This window comes from Gopherus evgoodei, chromosome 21 (assembly GCF_007399415.2).
Source record: "Gopherus evgoodei ecotype Sinaloan lineage chromosome 21, rGopEvg1_v1.p, whole genome shotgun sequence".
NCBI classification, from domain to species: domain Eukaryota; kingdom Metazoa; phylum Chordata; order Testudines; family Testudinidae; genus Gopherus; species Gopherus evgoodei.
The window spans coordinates 55,936-78,097 of NC_044342.1; the positions used below are offsets into that span (position 1 = coordinate 55,936).

Here is a 22,162-nt window from a genome sequence, read left to right on the forward strand (position 1 = left end):
TCCCCAATATCCTCTTACACCTGGGTTCCTCCCCATCTGCCCCCGGGGAATGCCGACTCTCCACTCACAGCCAGTGTTGGGCCCAGGCAGGTGTGTAGATGTGACACATTAGCTTTGCACAGGCTGTGCAGTAAGGGCAGGGTGAGTAAGAGTAAGAGCCAAGTCATTGGGGGTGCCCCCTGGGCACGGGGTGTGGCTATGGGTCCCTGCAGGGCTTGGCGCTGGAGCAGGGATCTGCCAGTCGATGTATGGCCCTGGTGTGTCTGCCCTGCGGGGACATGGACCTGGGCCCATTCGAGCCCGACACAGTGTGAACCAGCCCCACGCAGGGCACAGGGGTGACAAGCCGGGCCCACGGACCAGGGGGTGGGTCCTGGTGGGGTGCTGTGCCAGAGGGTCCTGGCCCTGTCCTGCCTCTCAGCCTGGCCACGGGGGGGGGTGCTGTGCCAAGGGGTCCCATCCCTGCCCCACCTCTCAGCTTGGCCACAGAGGGTGCTGTGCCGGGGGGGGGGCTCCTGCATGTGCACGATGAGCCCGGGGTTGCCAGGCAGCTGGTTTTCGACCGGAACGCCTGGTTGAAAAGGGACCCTGGCGGCTCTGAAGGGGCCCCAGGCCTAAGGCAGGCTCCCTGCCTGCCGTAGCTCCTTGTGGCTCCCGGAAGTGGCTGTCAGGTCCTGGCGGCCAGGGAGGCTCCATATGCTGCCCCGGCACTGAGGGCTGGCTCCACAGCTCCCATTGGCCAGGAACCGTGACCAATGTGAGCTGTGGGGGCGGTACCTGCGGGCCTGAGGGCAGCATGTGGAGCCTCCGTGGCTGCCCATGTGCCTAGGGGCTGCAGGGACTTGGCGGCCACTTCCAGGAGCTGCTGTAAGCATCACTGGGACCCCAAATCCCCTCTCATGTCCCAACCCCCTGCCCCAGCCCATAGCCCCCTTCTGCACCCCAAAGCCCTCATCCCTGGCCCCACCCCAGAGCCCGCATCCCCAGCTGGGGCCTTCTGGCACCCCAACTCCCTGCCCCAGCCCAGCACCCCCTAATTCAGCAACCCTCCTACACTCCAAACCCATCATCCCTGGCCTCACCCCAGAGCCCTCAGCCTCCCCGCATCCCAACTCCCTGCCCCAGCCCACAGCCACCTACTGCACCCAAACTCCCTCCACCTTGCAGCCCCCAACACCTGCCCCATCCCAGCCCTAAGCCTCTTACTGCACCCTAAACCCCTCATCTCCAGCCCCACCCCAGAGCCCGCACCCCAACCCCCAGCCTGGAGCTCCCCCTCCTGCACCCCAAACGCCTCATCCCTGGTCCAAGCCCACAGCCAGTAGCATAGCCAGGCTCTAACATCAGGGGGAGTGAACACATCATAAAAGGCCCCACTTGACATATCAAATTACTAATTACATACTTTTAAATTTGTTACACATATTTATTTGTACTTAAAATAAAAACACAAGAATGATCCAGCCACGGAAGGGTTTGCACAGCCGGCATTTCACAGGAGAACGTTAGATTATACTTAGATATTCTTTAGATTCTAGAAAGTAAATGACAGAATACAGTAGTTTATAATTGTCATAGGTTTAAAAAAAATACTGGCCATTTTTTCCAGTTACTAATTTCATTTTAAAATCAATGAATGAAATACACCTTATTTATAATAGATCGTGATACTAAAGCCACCAAAAAGGCATGAAAAATACAAGTTTTATGAGAATTGGTGAGCAAAGATCTCATAGCTCTTCGGGGTTGGACAAAGCAGTAATTTGGGGGTTTTTTTTAAAACAAAAGACATCTGTACGACACAGGTTGGCAGTGTAACATTTCTGAAACACTGAAGTTAGGGTTTTTAACCACACACACACACACACACACACACACACACACACACACACACACACACACACACACACACTCTCTCTCTCTCTCTCTCTCTCTCTCTCTCTCTCTCTCTCTCTCTCTCTCTCTCCCCCTGCTTTCCTATCATCAGTTCTGTTACTACAGGAATGAAATCTAGACATCCCGTAAAATAGCTAGTTCCACATTGTTCTTCAAAGCTCAGATCAGATAAATGCTGCTTTGCATTTGAGATACTATATGACTGTAGTACATTTTGCACTGCCTGCATCTACACTGACATCAGGAGAGGAGAGGAGAGGACAAGACTGTCCCTAGCATATATGATTTAAAAAAAAAAAGGCGAGACACACCCATCCACTATCAGTGCAACAGGAAGGGAGAACAGTAGCTGGGGCCAAGAAAGAAGATGCACTGAAACCCACCTTTACCTACAACTGATGGCTGAAAAGCATCAGTCATTCTGCAGATCAAAGAAAGAGCAGCCAGGATTCAGACAGATAGGATCCTTATGACCTATGTAGGAGAAGAGCACTTTCTAAGTAAACTGTAGCAGTTTCCCAACAGAGTTTTCTTACAGATTTATTTATTAAGCAAAAATTAAGATTAGAAGTCTGATTTAAATGATGTAAATTTTCAGTTTGAGTTTGTGGAACGATCGCAGCTACTTTTATTTAACTCCTGCCTTCATAAAAAGCTACAGAGTTATAACAGATAATTACAGAGACTGAAGAACATGCTTTAAGATAACTAGGAGCGGGCCACCCAAGATGAAAACTATGCCATGGAAGAGCCCGACAACCAGATATTTGAGGCCAATCCCTTTATCAATGGAATCCTCAACCAAAATGTGAGAAAGGAGAAACGTCACCCTCTCACTTTTGACCATAATTCAGGGTCAGCCAGACACCAAGACCAGCACCGTTCATATTCTGGTTTTGGATAAAACACCTGATCTTGCCTACATCATAGAAACCTTCCTCCCTCCAAGCCTACACCCCACTACACCCTTTAGCAAGAAAGTGACCATTAAACAAGTTCCGAATCAGTCTTTCTTCCCAATTTAGTTTTAACAACAAAAGCCGCAACGTAAGTAGCTATGGGAGATGACAGTGCAGCTGCTCGGTATCGGTGGGGGAAAAGTGCACTAGTAATGTCTTGGAAACAATGGTCTGTTAAGTGTTATTGCTTTTAATATGCAAGTGCAAACACTGTAATAGAGTATTAATGTCCCGACATACTGTAGCTTCTTTTAACTTACCGTAATACTAGAAGTGGTGCATGTGAAAAGTGTCTTAAAAGCTGACACTACAGCAGTGATATTCCCAAGCCAGCATTCGTAGGGCTGGGGGCGTGGAAGGGGAATGCATCTAGGTATAAGTAACATCTCTCACACCAAACAGGAACTTCTCCACAGTTCATTCCAATTTGGAAGTGTGATTATTATACCTTGTCTTACAAACACCAAACGCCATTACATATGCACAAGGTCACTAATTCCCCTCCCCATATACACAGAGGGTGGACGAAAGGAAGCATCCCCATGATTTGGGGTATGTTTACACTGGAAAAGGGAGATGTAATTTCGGGCTTGTGTAGACATACCCGTGCTAGCGCTGATCAAGCTAGTGTGCTAAAAATAGAAACAGAGCCACAGTGGTGCAAGGGGCTAGCCCCTGAGCTGGAGGGTTCTGAAGGGCTTGGGGTCTAGCAGAATTGTGACATCAGAGAGCAAGAGCCACAGTCCTTTGGATAGGAAGGGATTGGTGCAGAACCCAAGGCTTTGGCAGACACTCAAGGTGGAAGAGGTCTGTGCAAGGCCCCAGCATGCCCTCCCTCATCAGCAGGCAGAAGCCGTACCCTCCTCCTGGCCCAACTCTCTGCTCCTCCAAGGAGACCTCCAGTAGGAACAAGGGAGACCAGACTGTTTCTAAAGGTGACAAATGTAGAGAAAAAATAAGGGCCCCAAAGTCTTTTTTAAACATCTTGTGGCAGCAGGAAGGGCCCACCCCTTCCCTTCTCTCCCCTCTCCGGCACTGCGTGTTGGGGCAGGGGGAGGCAGCTTGAAAATATTTTAAAAAACACGTTCAAAACTAAAGCCAGCCTACCAGGAGTCCAGGCTGCAGACAGCACCCAGCACAGTGCAACTCAGTGATGCCCTCGGTGGGGCATCTCGGCAGCAGTCAGAGAAGAGAGCCGAGACTGGAAAAGCAAGCTGCAGAATGACAGAGTACCCAGGACACAGGCTCTGGGGATGGCACCAGTTCCCAACTGGGAGGGTGGGGGGGTTAAGAGCAGAAACAAGGTCTGGGGAGCAGCATCTTTCCCGAACTCTCCTAGCCCCCTGCAAAGCTGGGCTTCCCCTGCCTAAGGGAGGCAAGGACTCCATCAGGGGAACTCCTGCTACATGAACTCAGCAGTCTCTGCTGGGCCCCAGGCTGGGAGGGACAGGGGAGGGTGCTGCTAAGGGGTAGCACTGCCATAGCAGTGACAAAGGGGGGCCCTCAGCCCTTTGCCCCCCCCCCCCAGATCACACAGCCTGGTAAAAGCCAGAAGGTCAATAAAGGTACTAAGTAAACGCTGTGGCCCAAGGTTCCAGCTCATGTGGCCAGCACACACTGAGCAGAGCCCAGCTGGTGCTGTAGGCCAGGGGTTCTCAAACTGGGGGTCGGGACTTCTCAGGGGGTCACAAGGTTACTACATGGGGGGTTGTGAGCTGTCAGCCTCCACCCCAAACCCTGCTTTGCATCCAGCATTTATAATGGTGTTAAATATATTCAAAAGTGTTTGTAATTTACAAGGGGGGGTCGCACTCAGAGACTTGCTGCGTGAAAGGGGTCACCAGTATGAACGTTTGAGAGCCCCTGCTACAGGCTAAGGGCTGACTCAGCAGATCTTGGTGGACAGAGCTCTCCCATGTCTCTGCTTGGGGGCCACACAGCCCCACTGCGGCTACCAGTCCTTGGAGCCCAGCCAGGGAGGCAGCTGCCAGTGGGTGCGGTCGCAGGGCTGGGACTGGCCCCATGACCAGTCCCCTCCAGGCAGTTCCATGTGCAGGCTCAGTTCCCCAGCAGTACAGCCCAGGGGGCTCTCCCGCCCAGGTACACAGGCAGGCTCTCCCGCAGCTGCATTGTCAATTATCCAACCCCCCCCACGTACCTCACGCCCCCCTCAGGAGCCCAACCCCATCCACCCCCCTCCCTGCCCCACTGCCCCCTGCTCAGTTCCCCAGCAGTACAGCCGAGGGGGCTCTCCCGCACAGGTACACAGGCAGGCTCTCCCGCAGCTGCATTGTCAATTATCCAACCCCCCCACGTACCTCACGCCCCCCTCAGGAGCCCAATCCCATCCACCCCCCCTCCCTGGCCTACTGCCCCCTGCCGCCCCATCCAACCCCTCCTCTCACTCCTGATGGCCCCCAGGGACCCCTGCCCCATTCACCCCCCTTCCTGCCCTTGACTGCCCCCTGCCGCCCCATCCAACCCCTCCTCTCACTACTGACGGCCCCCAGGGACCCCTGCCCCATTCACCCCCCCTCCCTGCCCCTGACTGCCCCCTGCCGCCCCATCCTACCCCTCCTCTCACTCCTGACGGCCCCCCGGGACCCCTGCCCCATTCACCCCCCCTCCCTGTCCCTGACTGCCCCCTGCCGCCCCATCCAATCCCTCCTCTCACTACTGATGGCCCCCCGGGACCCCTGCCCCATTCACCCCCCTCCCTGCCCTGACTGCCCCCTGTTGCCCCATCCAACCCCTCCTCTCACTCCTGATGGCCCCCCGGGACCCCTGCCCCATTCACCCCCCTCCCTGCCCCTGACTGCCCCCTGCCGCCCCATCCAACCCCTCCTCTCACTCCTGATGGCCCCCAGGGACCCGTGCCCCATTCACCCCCCTCCCTGCCCCTGACTGCCCCCTGCCGCCCCATCCAACCCCTCCTCTCACTCCTGATGGCCCCCAGGGACCCCTGCCCCATTCACCCCCCCCTCCCTGCCCCTGACTGCCCCATCCAACCCCTCCTCTCACTCCTGATGGCCCCCCGGGACCCCTGCCCCATTCACCCCCCTCCCTACCCCTGACTGCCCCCTGCCGCCCCATCCAACCCCTCCTCTCACTCCTGACGGCCCCCCGGGACCCCTGCCCCATCCAACCCCCTTCCTGCCCCTGACTGCCCCCTGCCGCCCCATCCTACCCCTCCTCTCACTCCTGATGGCCCCCAGGGACCCCTGCCCCATTCACCCCCCTTCCTGCCCCCTGCCGCCCCATCCAACCCCTCCTCTCACTCCTGATGGCCCCCAGGGACCCCTGCCCCATTCACCCCCCCTCCCTGCCACTGACTGCCCCCTGCCGCCCCATCCAACCCCTCCTCTCACTACTGACGGCCCCCAGGGACCCCTGCCCCATCCACCCCCCTCCCTGCCCCTGACTGCCCCCTGCCGCCCCATCCAACCCCTCCTCTCACTCCTGACGGCCCCCAGGGACCCCTGCCCCATTCACCCCCCCCTCCCTGCCCCTGACTGCCCCCTGCCGCCCCATCCTACCCCTCCTCTCACTCCTGACGGCCCCCCGGGACCCCTGCCCCATTCACCCCCCCTCCCTGCCCCTGACTGCCCCCTGCCGCCCCATCCAACCCCTCCTCTCACTACTGACGGCCCCCAGGGACCCCTGCCCCATTCACCCCCCTCCCTGCCCCTGACTGCCCCCTGCCGCCCCATCCTACCCCTCCTCTCACTCCTGACGGCCCCCCGGGACCCCTGCCCCATTCACCCCCCCTCCCTGCCCCTGACTGCCCCCTGCCGCCCCATCCAACCCCTCCTCTCACTCCTGATGGCCCCCGGGACCCCTGCCCCATTCACCCCCCTCCCTGCCCCTGACTGCCCCCTGCTGCCCCATCCAACCCCTCCTCTCACTCCTGATGGCCCCCAGGGACCCCTGCCCCATTCACCCCCCTCCTGCCCCTGACTGCCCCCTGCCACCCCATCCAACCCCTCCTCTCACTCCTGATGGCCCCCCGGGACCCCTGCCCCATTCACCCCCCCTGACTGCCCCTGACTGCCCCCTGCCGCCCCATCCAACCCCTCCTCTCACTCCTGATGGCCCCCCGGGACCCCTGCCCCATTCACCCCCCCTGACTGCCCCTGACTGCCCCCTGCCGCCCCATCCAACCCCTCCTCTCACTCCTGATGGCCCCCCGGGACCCCTGCCCCATTCACCCCCCCTTCCTGCCCCCTGCCGCCCCATCCAACCCCTCCTCTCACTCCTGAGGGCCCCCAGGGACCCCTGCCCCATTCACCCCCCTCCCTGCCCCTGACTGCCCCCTGCCGCCCCATCCTACCCCTCCTCTCACTCCTGATGGCCCCCAGGGACCCCTGCCCCATTCACCCCCCTCCCTGCCCCTGACTGCCCCCTGCCGCCCCATCCTACCCCTCCTCTCACTCCTGATGGCCCCCCGGGACCCCTGCCCCATTCACCCCCCTCCCTGCCCCCTGCCGCCCCATCCAACCCCTCCTCTCACTCCTGATGGCCCCCAGGGACCCCTGCCCCATTCACCCCCCCTTCCTGCCCCCTGCCGCCCCATCCAACCCCTCCTCTCACTCCTGATGGCCCCCAGGGACCCCTGCCCCATTCACCCCCCCTCCCTGCCCCTGACTGCCCCCTGCCACCCCATCCAACCCCTCCTCTCACTCCTGACGGCCCCCCGGGACCCCTGCCCCATTCACCCCCCCTCCCTGCCCCTGACTGCCCCCTGTTGCCCCATCCAACCCCTCCTCTCACTCCTGATGGCCCCCCGGGACCCCTGCCCCATTCACCCCCCTCCCTGCCCCTGACTGCCCCCTGCCGCCCCATCCAACCCCTCCTCTCACTCCTGATGGCCCCCAGGGACCCGTGCCCCATTCACCCCCCCCTTCCTGCCCCCTGCCGCCCCATCCAACCCCTCCTCTCACTCCTGATGGCCCCCAGGGACCCCTGCCCCATCCACCCCCCTCCCTGCCCCTGACTGCCCCCTGCCGCCCCATCCAACCCCTCCTCTCACTCCTGATGGCCCCCAGGGACCCCTGCCCCATTCACCCCCCTCCCTGCCCCTGACTGCCCCCTGCCGCCCCATCCAACCCCTCCTCTCACTCCTGATGGCCCCCCGGGACCCCTGCCCCATTCACCCCCCTCCCTGCCCCTGACTGCCCCCTGCCGCCCCATCCAACCCCTCCTCTCACTCCTGATGGCCCCCAGGGACCCGTGCCCCATTCACCCCCCTCCCTGCCCCTGACTGCCCCCTGCCGCCCCATCCAACCCCTCCTCTCACTCCTGATGGCCCCCAGGGACCCCTGCCCCATTCACCCCCCCTCCCTGCCCCTGACTGCCCCATCCAACCCCTCCTCTCACTCCTGATGGCCCCCCGGGACCCCTGCCCCATTCACCCCCCTCCCTACCCCTGACTGCCCCCTGCCGCCCCATCCAACCCCTCCTCTCACTCCTGACGGCCCCCCGGGACCCCTGCCCCATCCAACCCCCTTCCTGCCCCTGACTGCCCCCTGCCGCCCCATCCTACCCCTCCTCTCACTCCTGATGGCCCCCAGGGACCCCTGCCCCATTCACCCCCCTTCCTGCCCCCTGCCGCCCCATCCAACCCCTCCTCTCACTCCTGATGGCCCCCAGGGACCCCTGCCCCATTCACCCCCCCTCCCTGCCACTGACTGCCCCCTGCCGCCCCATCCAACCCCTCCTCTCACTACTGACGGCCCCCAGGGACCCCTGCCCCATTCACCCCCCTCCCTGCCCCTGACTGCCCCCTGCCGCCCCATCCAACCCCTCCTCTCACTCCTGACGGCCCCCAGGGACCCCTGCCCCATTCACCCCCCCTCCCTGCCCCTGACTGCCCCCTGCCGCCCCATCCTACCCCTCCTCTCACTCCTGACGGCCCCCCGGGACCCCTGCCCCATTCACCCCCCCTCCCTGCCCCTGACTGCCCCCTGCCGCCCCATCCAACCCCTCCTCTCACTCCTGATGGCCCCCCGGGACCCCTGCCCCATTCACCCCCCTCCCTGCCCCTGACTGCCCCCTGCTGCCCCATCCAACCCCTCCTCTCACTCCTGATGGCCCCCAGGGACCCCTGCCCCATTCACCCCCCTCCTGCCCCTGACTGCCCCCTGCCACCCCATCCAACCCCTCCTCTCACTCCTGATGGCCCCCCGGGACCCCTGCCCCATTCACCCCCCCTGACTGCCCCTGACTGCCCCCTGCCGCCCCATCCAACCCCTCCTCTCACTCCTGATGGCCCCCCGGGACCCCTGCCCCATTCACCCCCCCTGACTGCCCCTGACTGCCCCCTGCCGCCCCATCCAACCCCTCCTCTCACTCCTGATGGCCCCCCGGGACCCCTGCCCCATTCACCCCCCCTTCCTGCCCCCTGCCGCCCCATCCAACCCCTCCTCTCACTCCTGAGGGCCCCCAGGTACCCCTGCCCCATTCACCCCCCTCCCTGCCCCTGACTGCCCCCTGCCGCCCCATCCTACCCCTCCTCTCACTCCTGATGGCCCCCAGGGACCCCTGCCCCATTCACCCCCCTCCCTGCCCCTGACTGCCCCCTGCCGCCCCATCCTACCCCTCCTCTCACTCCTGATGGCCCCCCGGGACCCCTGCCCCATTCACCCCCCCCTCCCTGCCCCCTGCCGCCCCATCCAACCCCTCCTCTCACTCCTGATGGCCCCCAGGGACCCCTGCCCCATTCACCCCCCCCTTCCTGCCCCCTGCCGCCCCATCCAACCCCTCCTCTCACTCCTGATGGCCCCCAGGGACCCCTGCCCCATTCACCCCCCTCCCTGCCCCTGACTGCCCCCTGCCACCCCATCCAACCCCTCCTCTCACTCCTGACGGCCCCCCGGGACCCCTGCCCCATTCACCTCCCCTCCCTGCCCCTGACTGCCCCCTGTTGCCCCATCCAACCCCTCCTCTCACTCCTGATGGCCCCCCGGGACCCCTGCCCCATTCACCCCCCCTCCCTGCCCCTGACTGCCCCCTGCCGCCCCATCCAACCCCTCCTCTCACTCCTGATGGCCCCCAGGGACCCCTGCCCCATCCACCCCCCTCCCTGCCCCTGACTGCCCCCTGCCGCCCCATCCAACCCCTCCTCTCACTCCTGATGGCCCCCAGGGACCCCTGCCCCATTCACCCCCCTCCCTGCCCCTGACTGCCCCCTGCCGCCCCATCCAACCCCTCCTCTCACTCCTGATGGCCCCCCGGGACCCCTGCCCCATTCACCCCCCTCCCTGCCCCTGACTGCCCCCTGCCGCCCCATCCAACCCCTCCTCTCACTCCTGATGGCCCCCAGGGACCCCTGCCCCATTCACCCCCCTCCCTGCCCCTGACTGCCCCCTGCCGCCCCATCCAACCCCTCCTCTCACTCCTGATGGCCCCCAGGGACCCCTGCCCCATTCACCCCCCCTCCCTGCCCCTGACTGCCCCATCCAACCCCTCCTCTCACTCCTGATGGCCCCCCGGGACCCCTGCCCCATTCACCCCCCTCCCTGCCCCTGACTGCCCCCTGCCGCCCCATCCAACCCCTCCTCTCACTCCTGACGGCCCCCCGGGACCCCTGCCCCATCCAACCCCCTTCCTGCCCCTGACTGCCCCCTGCCGCCCCATCCTACCCCTCCTCTCACTCCTGATGGCCCCCAGGGACCCCTGCCCCATTCACCCCCCTTCCTGCCCCCTGCCGCCCCATCCAACCCCTCCTCTCACTCCTGATGGCCCCCAGGGACCCCTGCCCCATTCACCCCCCCTCCCTGCCCCTGACTGCCCCCTGCCGCCCCATCCAACCCCTCCTCTCACTACTGACGGCCCCCAGGGACCCCTGCCCCATCCACCCCCCTCCCTGCCCCTGACTGCCCCCTGCCGCCCCATCCAACCCCTCCTCTCACTCCTGACGGCCCCCAGGGACCCCTGCCCCATTCACCCCCCCTCCCTGCCCCTGACTGCCCCCTGCCGCCCCATCCTACCCCTCCTCTCACTCCTGACCGCCCCCCGGGACCCCTGCCCCATTCACCCCCCCTCCCTGCCCCTGACTGCCCCCTGCCGCCCCATCCAACCCCTCCTCTCACTCCTGATGGCCCCCCGGGACCCCTGCCCCATTCACCCCCCTCCCTGCCCCTGACTGCCCCCTGCTGCCCCATCCAACCCCTCCTCTCACTCCTGATGGCCCCCAGGGACCCCTGCCCCATTCACCCCCCTCCTGCCCCTGACTGCCCCCTGCCACCCCATCCAACCCCTCCTCTCACTCCTGATGGCCCCCCGGGACCCCTGCCCCATTCACCCCCCCCTGACTGCCCCTGACTGCCCCCTGCCGCCCCATCCAACCCCTCCTCTCACTCCTGATGGCCCCCCGGGACCCCTGCCCCATTCACCCCCCCTGACTGCCCCTGACTGCCCCCTGCCACCCCATCCAACCCCTCCTCTCACTCCTGATGGCCCCCCGGGACCCCTGCCCCATTCACCCCCCCTTCCTGCCCCCTGCCGCCCCATCCAACCCCTCCTCTCACTCCTGAGGGCCCCCAGGTACCCCTGCCCCATTCACCCCCCTCCCTGCCCCTGACTGCCCCCTGCCGCCCCATCCTACCCCTCCTCTCACTCCTGATGGCCCCCAGGGACCCCTGCCCCATTCACCCCCCCTCCTGCCCCTGACTGCCCCCTGCCGCCCCATCCTACCCCTCCTCTCACTACTGATGGGCCCCAGGGACCCCTGCCCCATTCACCCCCCCTTCCTTCCCCCTGCCGCCCCATCCAACCCCTCCTCTCGCTCCTGATGGCCCCCAGGGACCCCTGCCCCATTCACCCCCCTCCCTGCCCCTGACTGCCCCCTGCTGCCCCATCCTACCCCTCCTCTCACTCCTGATGGCCCCCCGGGACCCCTGCCCCATTCACCCCCCCTCCCTGCCCCCTGCCGCCCCATCCAACCCCTCCTCTCACTCCTGATGGCCCCCAGGGACCCCTGCCCCATTCACCCCCCCTTCCTGCCCCCTGCCGCCCCATCCAACCCCTCCTCTCACTCCTGATGGCCCCCAGGGACCCCTGCCCCATTCACCCCCCCTCCCTGCCCCTGACTGCCCCCTGCCACCCCATCCAACCCCTCCTCTCACTCCTGACGGCCCCCCGGGACCCCTGCCCCATTCACCCCCCCTCCCTGCCCCTGACTGCCCCCTGTTGCCCCATCCAACCCCTCCTCTCACTCCTGATGGCCCCCCGGGACCCCTGCCCCATTCACCCCCCTCCCTGCCCCTGACTGCCCCCTGCCGCCCCATCCAACCCCTCCTCTCACTCCTGATGGCCCCCAGGGACCCGTGCCCCATTCACCCCCCCTTCCTGCCCCCTGCCGCCCCATCCAACCCCTCCTCTCACTCCTGATGGCCCCCAGGGACCCCTGCCCCATCCACCCCCCTCCCTGCCCCTGACTGCCCCCTGCCGCCCCATCCAACCCCTCCTCTCACTCCTGATGGCCCCCAGGGACCCCTGCCCCATTCACCCCCCTCCCTGCCCCTGACTGCCCCCTGCCGCCCCATCCAACCCCTCCTCTCACTCCTGATGGCCCCCAGGGACCCCTGCCCCATTCACCCCCCCTCCGTGCCCCTGACTGCCCCCTGCTGCCCCATCCAACCCCTCCTCTCACTCCTGATGGCCCCCGGGACCCCTGCCCCATTCACCCCCCTCCCTGCCCCTGACTGCCCCCTGCCGCCCCATCCTACCCCTCCTCTCACTCCTGATGGCCCCCCGGGACCCCTGCCCCATTCACCCCCCTTCCTGCCCCTGACTGCCCCCTGCCGCCCCATCCTACCCCTCCTCTCACTACTGACGGCCCCCAGGGACCCCTGCCCCATTCACCCCCCCTCCCTGCCCCTGACTGCCCCCTGCCGCCCCATCCAACCCCTCCTCTCACTCCTGATGGCCCCCCGGGACCCCTGCCCCATTCACCCCCCCTTCCTGCCCCTGACTGCCCCCTGCCGCCCCATCCAACCCCTCCTCTCACTCCTGATGGCCCCAGGGACCCCTGCCCCATTCACCCCCCTCCCTGCCCCTGACTGCCCCCTGCCGCCCCATCCAACCCCTCCTCTCACTACTGACGGCCCCCCGGGACCCCTGCCCCATTCACCCCCCTCCCTGCCCCTGACTGCCCCCTGCCGCCCCATCCAACCCCTCCTCTCACTACTGACGGCCCCAGGGACCCCTGCCCCATTCACCCCCCTCCCTGCCCCTGACTGCCCCCTGCCGCCCCATCCAACCCCTCCTCTCACTCCTGATAGCCCCCAGGGACCGCTGCCCCATTCACCCCCCCTCCTGCCCCTGACTGCCCCCTGCCGCCCCATCCAACCCCTCCTCTCACTACTGATGGCCCCCAGGGACCCCTGCCCCATTCACCCCCCCTCCCTGCCCCTGACTGCCCCCTGCCGCCCCATCCAACCGCTCCTCTCACTCCTGATGGCCCCCCGGGACCCCTGCCCCATTCACCCCCCCTTCCTGCCCCTGACTGCCCCCTGCCGCCCCATCCAACCCCTCCTCTCACTACTGACGGCCCCCCGGGACCCCTGCCCCATTCACCCCCCTCCCTGCCCCTGACTGCCCCCTGCCGCCCCATCCAACCCCTCCTCTCACTCCTGATAGCCCCCAGGGACCGCTGCCCCATTCACCCCCCCTCCTGCCCCTGACTGCCCCCTGCCGCCCCATCCAACCCCTCCTCTCACTCCTGATAGCCCCCAGGGACCGCTGCCCCATTCACCCCCCCTCCTGCCCCTGACTGCCCCCTGCCGCCCCATCCAACCCCTCCTCTCACTCCTGATGGCCCCCAGGGACCCCTGCCCCATTCACCCCCCCTGACTGCCCGACTGCCCCCTGCCGCCCCATCCAACCCCCCGGATCCCTGCCCCAGCCCGGTGAAATAGAGCGAGGGGGAGAGGGAGGCGGGATGGAGCGGTCTGGGGCGGGGCCTGAGGAAGGGGCGGGGCATCGCCGTGGCCTAGGGGAAGAGGCAGGACTGGGGGCGGGGCCAGGCGCGCGGCATGCCGGGACAGGGGCGGGGTTAGGGTCCGTGCGCGCGGCATGCCGGGACAGGTGCGGGGTTAGGGGCCGGGCGCGCGGCATGCCGGGACAGGGGCGGGGCCAGGCGCGCGGCAAGCCGGGACAGGGGCGGGGTTAGGGTCCGTGCGCGCGGCATGCCGGGACAGGGGCGGGGTTAGGGGCCAGGCGCGCGGCATGCCGGGACAGGGGCGGGGTTAGGGGCCAGGCGCGCGGCATGCCTGGACAGGGGCGGGGTTAGGGGCCAGGCGCGCGGCATGCCGGGACAGGGGCGGGGCCGGGCGGACCGCGGTGGCCGAGCCGCTCTCGCTGGTCCCACGTGCGCGCCGGGCCCGGTCATGGCGGACCCGCCCCGAGGCGGCGGCGGCGGCCTTGGGCGCAAGCGGCGGCCCGGGTCGGACCCTCCCGGGCTGGGGGCGCGGCCCCGCCTGGGTCCCGACGCCGCGGGCTACTTCCGCCGGGCGGCCGAGAGCCTCCGGGCCGGGCTGGGGCCGGGCAGCGAGCGGGGTGAGCGGGGCGCGCTGGGGGTGCGCGGCGCTGTACATCTCTCGCTGTGTGGGGTCCCCCGCCTGGGCTGTTCGTCACCGCGGTGCTGGCGGAGGCGGCGGTGGGATAACAGGGATAGTGGGGGCGATAGTGCGTCGTGCACGGCGCTGTACATCTCTCGCTGTGCGGGGTCCCCCGCCCGGGCTGTGCGTCACCGCGGATGCGGCGGTGGGATAACGGGGATAGTGGGGGCGACAGTGCGCCGTGCACGGCGCTGTACATCTCTCGCTGTGTGGGGTCCCCCGCCCACTCTGTTCGTCACCGCGGTGCTGGCGGAGGCGGCGGTGGGATAACAGGGATAGTGGGGGCGATAGTGCGTCGTGCACGGCGCTGTACATCTCTCGCTGTGTGGGGTCCCCCGCCCGGGCTGTGCGTCACCGCGGTGCTGGCGGAGGCGGCGGTGGGATAACAGGGATAGTGGGGGCGATAGTGCGTCGTGCACGGCGCTGTACATCTCTCGCTGTGTGGGGTCCCCCGCCCACTCTGTTCGTCACCGCGCTGCTGGCGGAGGCGGCGGTGGGATAACAGGGATAGTGGGGGCGACTGCGCCGTGCACGGCGCTGTACATCTCTCGCTGTGTGGGGTCCCCCGCCCACTCTGTTCGTCACCGCGCTGCTGGCGGAGGCGGCGGTGGGATAACGGGGATAGTGGGGGCGATAGTGCGTCGTGCACGGCGCTGTACATCTCTCGCTGTGTGGGGTCCCCCGCCCGGGCTGTGCGTCACCGCGGTGCTGGCGGAGGCGGCGGTGGGATAACAGGGATAGTGGGGGCGATAGTGCGTCGTGCACGGCGCTGTACATCTCTCGCTGTGTGGGGTACCCCGCCCACTCTGTTCGTCACCGCGCTGCTGGCGGAGGCGGCGGTGGGATAACAGGGATAGTGGGGGCGACTGCGCCGTGCACGGCGCTGTACATTTCTCGCTGCATGGGGTCCCCCGCCCACTCTGTTCGTCACCACGCTGCTGGCGGAGGCGGCGGTGGGATAACGGGGATAGTGGGGGCGATAGTGCGTTGTGCACGGCGCTGTACATCTCTCGCTGTGTGGGGTCCCCCGCCCACTCTGTTCGTCACTGCGCTGTTGGCAGAGGCGGCGGTGGGATAACAGGGATAGTGGGGGCGATAGTGCGCCGTGCACGGCGCTGTACATCTCTCGCTGTGTGGGGTCCCCCGCCCACTCTGTTCGTCACCGCGGTGCTGGCGGAGGCGGCGGTGGGATAATAGGGGTAGTGGGGGCGATAATGTGTCGTGCACGGCGCTGTGTGTCTTTCACTGTGTTGTCCGTCCTCCCCCCAGTTCTGATAGTCACCAACGTGGTGGCAGTGGCGATGGGTCGTGGGATCGCTGGGGGGTGCATGGAGCTGTATGTCTTCCACTGTGTCCCCCCCATGTCTGTCACCAATCTGCTGCAGGAGGCATTGGGCGGGGGTGCACGACGCTGTACATCTTTTGCTGTGTTGTCTCCCCTCCCCAGGTCTGTTCATCACCAATGTGCTGGAGGACATGGCAGGGGGGATAATGGGAGGTAATGGGGTCACTGGGGGGGGTTGTGATGCTGCTGCCCGTGGGAGTCAGCTGAGGCCAAACAATTAGAGAGAACTGCAAACAGAATGGGCAGACAACCCCCAAAAGCTGGTGGATCTTCCAATATTTAGATTTACCAACCAGCCCAAAACAGCTGCTATAGTGCCTCACTGGTTACTCAGAAGTCCAGATAGTGCAGTTCCCTTAAAGTAGCCAGCTTCAGGCCTCCAGCCAGACACACACGTCAGATATGATGATGATTCCTGAAAATCTTCTCATCATATAAAAAAAGGTTCTTCTAATCCTGAAGGATCAGTCACACACCCAGGTCCAGCTATAACTTAGATCTTACCCCAAATACACGCTATAGTCAATTCTTGTTAACTAAGCTAAAATTTATTAAAAAAAGAAAAGAGGGAGAGTGTTGGTTAAAAGATGAATATACAGACAAACTTGAATTCAATTCTTGAGGTTCAGATACATATAGCAGAGATGAGCTTGTAATTGCCAAAAGTCCTCTTAGAAATAGTCCAATGTCCATATTCAGGGTGGCTCCAGTCAATGACTGGGGATCTCAGGCCTTATGGCTTAAGATTTCCCCCTCCTGAAACCCAAAGCAGATCTGTGATGAAGAAGGATCGTGCAGGGTAGCTGAGAGTGGGTTCGGGCCCCGGTGAAAAATTTTTTTTGGGCCCTGCAGCAAGGGTGGATTGGCTAAACAGGGCTGATGAAGCCGGGCCCCGGGCCCCCTTCTGGACCCCCAGGCTCCAGTAATTTGTACACCCCTCCCCCCCTCCCGGCCCTGGGATTTTTATACATTTCCAGCAGCCTTTTGGCCTGAGAAAACAATAGGCTTAACTCTCCTCCCAAACATCCTGGCAATTAGCACAGGGTTATTTATCCATTAAACACTTCAGATACAAAAAGAACAGGAGTACTTGTGGCTACAAGTACTCCTGTTCTTTTTGTGGATACAGACTAACATGGTTGCTACTCTGAGTTCAGATACAGGTTACCACAACCTTCAAAGAGACATATAGACAATAATACTATTTCCCTCAAGTATCTTCCTAAATATTACAGTACTACTACTTTTTTGATCTGTGAATCAGAGCTATAGGAATAGACAAGACTTGTTTGCTGACATTATAAGACCTGAGCAAACATCTACCCTTCCATCTCTAACAATGCAGGCCGCATTTCAAAGCTCTGTGTATTTACATATCTTCCTAACTAGTCTTTATAAAATTTGGCCATGGGTCAGGTCAGTCTGTGAGTTAATTAACTCTTTCTGGCCCTATGTCACTTTTCAGTGAGATATTCTATTACACTCATAATGTCACAGGGGTGCACGGTGCTGTATGTCTCTCACTGTGTTCTCCCCTCCAGGTCTGTGTGTCACCAATACGCTGGGGGTGGTGGGAGGATAATGGGGGCCAGGAGGTTGCTCAGGAGTGCACAGTGCAGTATGTCTCACTGTGTTCTCCCCCCAGATCTGTTCGTCACCAATGTGTTGGAGGAGGCGGTGGGCTCCGTGCTGCCCCTGGCCCTGGACCCTTCCGGCTCCCTGCTGCTCCAGGCCCTGCTGCCCGAGGCCTCGTCCGCCCAGCTGGCCAAGCTCCTGCGCCCCCTGCTGCCCGCCCTGTGCCAGGTTGCCTGCCACCACTGTGGTGCCCATGTTCTGGAGGCTGCCCTGCTCCGGGCTCCCCGGTTGCTGGGAGAGGAGGATGCTGGGACACTGGAGGAGCTGGTGCTGCAGCTGGGGCGGGCCATGAGGGAGGAGCTGAGGGCCTTCGCCTGGGACCCCCACGCCAGTTTCGTGGTGAGGACCCTGCTGCAGGTACTGGGGGGGGTCCGTGTTGGCTCTGATGCAGCCCAGGGGCTCTCGAGGACAGGTGAGTATTGGTCAGGGCCCGTGTCACCTCCACACACTACCACTCGGGGGTGGTGTCTGGGTTGGGGACTGGCATACAGGGCAGCAGGATGGGGGCACTGGGCAGGGAGGATGAGGAGAATCAAGAGGAGGTAGAGACTGGAGGAAACAGGGTGGGGGACTGAGGGGGGTGGGGAGAGAGAACAAGGGGGGCACATTGTGATGGGGCAGGGGACAAGGGACTCAGTAGTGGGGAGACATACAGCAGCTGCGGGGGACAGTGGGGTCCAGGTGGGAAGGGGAGGGTAAAATGGGACCGTGTGTGTGTGTGGGGGGGGGGGGTTTGAGACTGAGAAGAGGGGTGGCAGAATGCCCCATAGAGGCATGAGGATTATGAGGGTCCAGCACAAGGGGGTATAAGAAGAATGGGGGAACTGACCCCCCATCCCTGGCCTTTCATTGTTTCTGCCCCCTGAATATCCAGTGTCTGAGTTCCGCAGATTAACGACTCACAGTGTCGCCCTCTTCGCTGCCTGATGGTCCCCTTCATCCTGCTCTTCTTATCTTGTCCCTCCAGGGCCCCCCGCTCCACGCAAGAAACGGGCTGAAGCCAAGAGCGAGGGGCCAGTGGAGTTTGAAGTCCCAGACTCGTTCCTGGCCCTCCTGCGCGAGTTCATTGCTGCTTTCCAGGAGAACATCGCAGGTGAGCTGACCCCAGTGCCGCCTGCGGGATTGGGAGCACCCCCCACCGCCAGCTCTCCTGCCCCACTCCCCACAGCGCCCCCTGCTGGAGAGGGCCCCCCAACTCACCCCATCCATCTGTCCCTGCCCCAGAGTTCATCACCCACAGAGTCGCCAGCCTCTGCCTGCAGGTGGCACTGGAGGTTTTGCACAGGAAATTGCCTGAGGCCTGCGCTGAGCTGTGCAGCTCTGTGATTGGCTACCTGAGCTCGCGGAACCCCTCCGCTGGATGCAGGTGAGCCTCCTGATTGGTTGTGGCCGTGAGGGCTCTGATTGGCTGTGGGGTCTATTTGGATAGGCTCTAATTAGGTGTGGAGGTGGGGATGGTTAGTGCTGTCTGTAGGGGGTGGAGCAGGTGGCTTGTGATTGGCTGTGGGATGACTATAGCTCAGTGCCTTCTCCCTCCCAGAGTGGTGGGTACTTCCTGATTGGCTGGATGGTGGGCTTGGGGTCATGCGATTGGCTGTAGGTTGGACCCATTCTGATTGGCCTTGGGGGAATGGCTTGTAGTTTGGTAAGGTGGCTGCTTTCTACTTGGGTTGTGATTGGCTGGTGCTCTCTTATCTGACTTCTGATTGGGTGCAGGGCATGAGCATAAGGATGGGGTTGTGATTGGCTGAGATGTGGTCACATGCTTTCTGATTGGTCAGGAAATGAATCCATCAAGTTGTGATTGGCTACAAGGTGTGGCATGATGGGGCACAGAGGCTGCTTTCGGTATTGGTCAGCAGCTATCTTAGATGGATCGTGAATGGCTGGAAGCTGGCTTGTTTTTTTTGATTGGACAGGAGATGGGCAAGTTGCTGTGGTTGGTGATTGGCTGAGGGTGTGAGCGGCAGCTTTCAAATTTGCCAGGAGGCTGGTGATTGGCTGTAAGGGGGTTGGGCTGCCTTCTCATTGGCCAGGCTGGTGCTGTCTGATTGGCTAACGCCCCCTCGATCCCTGCAGCCCCCTGCTGGTGTTCCTGAAGGACCCTGTCTGCAGCCGAGTGCTGGACAAGGTGCTGGAGGTGTCGGAGCCGCGGGCGCTGCGGCTGCTCTACCGGCAGCACTTCCGGGGCCAGCTGCGGGCGCTGGCCGGCCACGGGGTGGCCAACTTCACCCTCCAGCGCCTCCTCGGGGCCGCGCCCCCCAAGCTGGTCAGTGGGGCCACGGGGGAGGGCAGGGGCAGATGGTGGGAAGTGGGGTGGGGCTGTGGGGGGTGTCTGGGAGGGAGAGTTGAATGGAGGGGCCATGTGGAGGTAGGTTGCTCCTGGTGGGGGGAGGAGCCAGTGGGTGGGGCTTGGCCACGCCCCCTGATGCCCCCTTTTTCCCTCGCAGCTGGGGAAGGTGCTGGTGGAGCTGGGCCCTGGGCTGGAGGAGGTGCTGGCCCAGGGGCATGCGGGGGTGGCCACGGCGCTGCTGGGAGCCTGCCGGCGGTGTGGGGCCGGCCAGAAGGAGGCGCTGCAGCTGCTCATGGAGGTGAGTAGCCCCCCTCCCCCCAGATCAGCCCCCCCTTCTGCTCCCCTCTCCCGGCTCTCATCACAGGCTTCCCCTTCCTGCCCACAGGCCTTCCACTGCTGGGAGCCCCCTGCCCGGCGGGCAGCCTGCGCCCCCCTCTTCGCCTCCCTGCTGCCCTATGAGGTGTACTATGCCCCGGGGAAGGGCCAGGAGGCACAGCCCCCCCTGGAAGAGCAGGTGAGTATGGGGAAAAGGCAGGGGCACAGATGGAGCTGGGGTGGGGGGCGGTGGTCATTCCCCTGGGGCAGTGATCAAGTAGCAGGGGGGCAGTGGAGGAATTGCGGGGGGCTGGGCTGGTTCTCTGAGAACTGGGTAATTGGTTAAGGAGGGAAATGGAGGGGTTGGTCAGGGGGCTGGGTGAGAGTGGATCACTGCTGAGCAGTGACTGGAGGGTAGGGACTGGTTGAGAAACCCTTATTCTTCTCCCCCCCCCCCACCCCCCCAGCCTGATTCCCCACCTGCTCTGGCCTCGGTTTCCCTCCACGGCTCCCTGCTGCTCCAGCACCTGCTGCACTTCGCTGACCCCTCCCCTGTGCTGCGAAGTCTGGCCGCTCTTCCACCGCACGACCTGGTCACCCTGGCCTGCAGCCCGGCCGGCAGCCACGTCTACGACGCCCTCCTGGCCAGCCCCTCCGTACCCCGCAAGCCCAGGCGCAGGGTGTTGCGCGGGCTCCAGGTGAGTGTGGGACCAGGGGGCACTGCTGTGGGGAAGCTTGCAGCGCTCGGGCAATGCATCTGACTCTCCCCGCTCGTCCTCAGGGTCATTACGTGTCTCTGGCTTGCAACAAACATGGGAGCAGAGTCCTGGATGCCATCTGGAGCCGGGCCACACTGCCGGCCAAGAGACAAATTGCCCAGGAACTGGGTAAGAGCCCCCTTCCCATTCCAACCGTAGCTCTTCTCCCCACCCCGGCGTCCTGTTTGAATCCCAGTTGAGGCCAGTCCATCCTAATCCCTGGACTGGATACAGAATCCTTGATCACTTCCTGTCCTAAACTGGGCTGTTTCTGTGTGCTGCTAAAAGCACCGGTGCCCCACGCGAGAGTTGGCTGCATCTCTCATCCCAATCCATCTGTTCCCTCAGCTGAGCAGGAGCAGCAACTGCGCAGTGACCCCTTTGGGCACCACGTGGTGCGGAACTTCGCTCTGACCCATTTCCTGAAGCGCCGGCGAGACTGGGACCGGCACCAAGAGGCGGAGACCAAACGCAGGGAGCTGTTCACTGAGATTCTGGAGGACTGAATGCTGGGAGGCAGGGACGGGATTGCTAGTCCCTTCGGGCACCAGGTGAGACTCTCCTTCCAACCATAGAGATCCTGGAGGACTGAATGCCAGAGTGGGTGCTGCCCACATCTGCTTCTACCCATAGAGATTGTGGAAGACTGAATATTAGAGTGGGTGCTGTGGAGTTTTTATGCCCCTCTTGGCTCCTGACCATAGAGGACTGAATACCAGGAGTGCTGTGTTGGGGGTCTTATGCGCTCATCTGCTTCTGACCAGAGAGAACTGGAAGACTGAATACCAGAGCGGATGCTGTAGGTGTCTTTATGTCCCTGTTGACTCCTAACCATAGAAAGCTTGGAGGACTGAATGCCAGAGCGGGTGCTGCTGGCATCTGCTTTGACCCATAGAGATTGTGGAAGAATGAGCAGCAGTGCCCACATCTGCTTCTAACCATAGAGATCCTGGAGGACTGAATGCCAGAGTGGGTGCTGTGGAGTTTTTATGGCCCTGTTGGCATCGAGATCCTGGAGGACTGACTACGGGTGGTGTCTATGTTGGGGTCCTTACCCCTACCCACTATCTGTTCTGAACCATAGAGATCCTGGAGGACTCACCCCCACTAGGGGCCGCTCTGGACTTCCTTTTTCCCTCTTGTCTGCTCCCAACTGCACAGAGGCGGTTACAATCCTGATTTTCTATAAAGGTTTCTATTTCCCTACATGCTCTGCTGCGTGTTCAGTGTGTGTAAGGAGGGGGGAGTTAGCGGGGGGACTCTCATGCCCCCCACACCCCCTTAACTGCCCCCTCTCTGGCTCCTGTTGGTGCCTGGAAAGAGAGGGGTCCGGAAAAGAA

General features: G+C 63.2%; 1 protein-coding gene and 1 long non-coding RNA gene across 2 annotated transcripts; one reads left to right on the top strand and one right to left on the bottom strand.

The window, feature by feature from the left end:
• Window positions 1-1,450: 1,450 nt before the first annotated feature.
• LOC115638338 lies at window positions 1,451-4,529 on the bottom strand. Its single transcript, XR_003997427.1, has 3 exons — window positions 3,963-4,529; window positions 2,280-2,370; window positions 1,451-1,534 (listed from the first exon to the last, which is right to left on the bottom strand). It is a non-coding gene; the product is annotated as an uncharacterized LOC115638338 (long non-coding RNA).
• A 9,635-nt stretch (window positions 4,530-14,164) lies between these two features.
• Window positions 14,165-22,028, top strand: NOP9 (NOP9 nucleolar protein). Its single transcript, XM_030539808.1, has 10 exons — window positions 14,165-14,414; window positions 17,467-17,868; window positions 18,424-18,549; window positions 18,681-18,822; window positions 19,536-19,725; window positions 19,907-20,047; window positions 20,135-20,263; window positions 20,532-20,762; window positions 20,846-20,951; window positions 21,171-22,028. The coding sequence occupies exons 1-10, from the start codon at window positions 14,165-14,167 to the stop codon at window positions 21,326-21,328; spliced, it is 1,875 nt and encodes a 624-aa protein (XP_030395668.1). The 3' UTR covers window positions 21,329-22,028.
• The last annotated feature ends 134 nt before the right edge of the window (window positions 22,029-22,162 follow it).

What these genes read in the sequence shown, in the direction of transcription:
- NOP9 (XM_030539808.1), top strand. Translation starts at nt 14,165, where the DNA reads ATGCCGGGACAGGGGCGGGGCCGGGCGGACCGCGGTGGCCGAGCCGCT. An exon ending in GGGGCCGGGCAGCGAGCGGG is followed by an intron (nt 14,415 to 17,466) that starts GTGAGCGGGGCG and finishes TTCTCCCCCCAG; the next exon opens with ATCTGTTCGTCACCAATGTG. An exon ending in GGGCCGCGCCCCCCAAGCTG is followed by an intron (nt 19,726 to 19,906) that starts GTCAGTGGGGCC and finishes TTTCCCTCGCAG; the next exon opens with CTGGGGAAGGTGCTGGTGGA.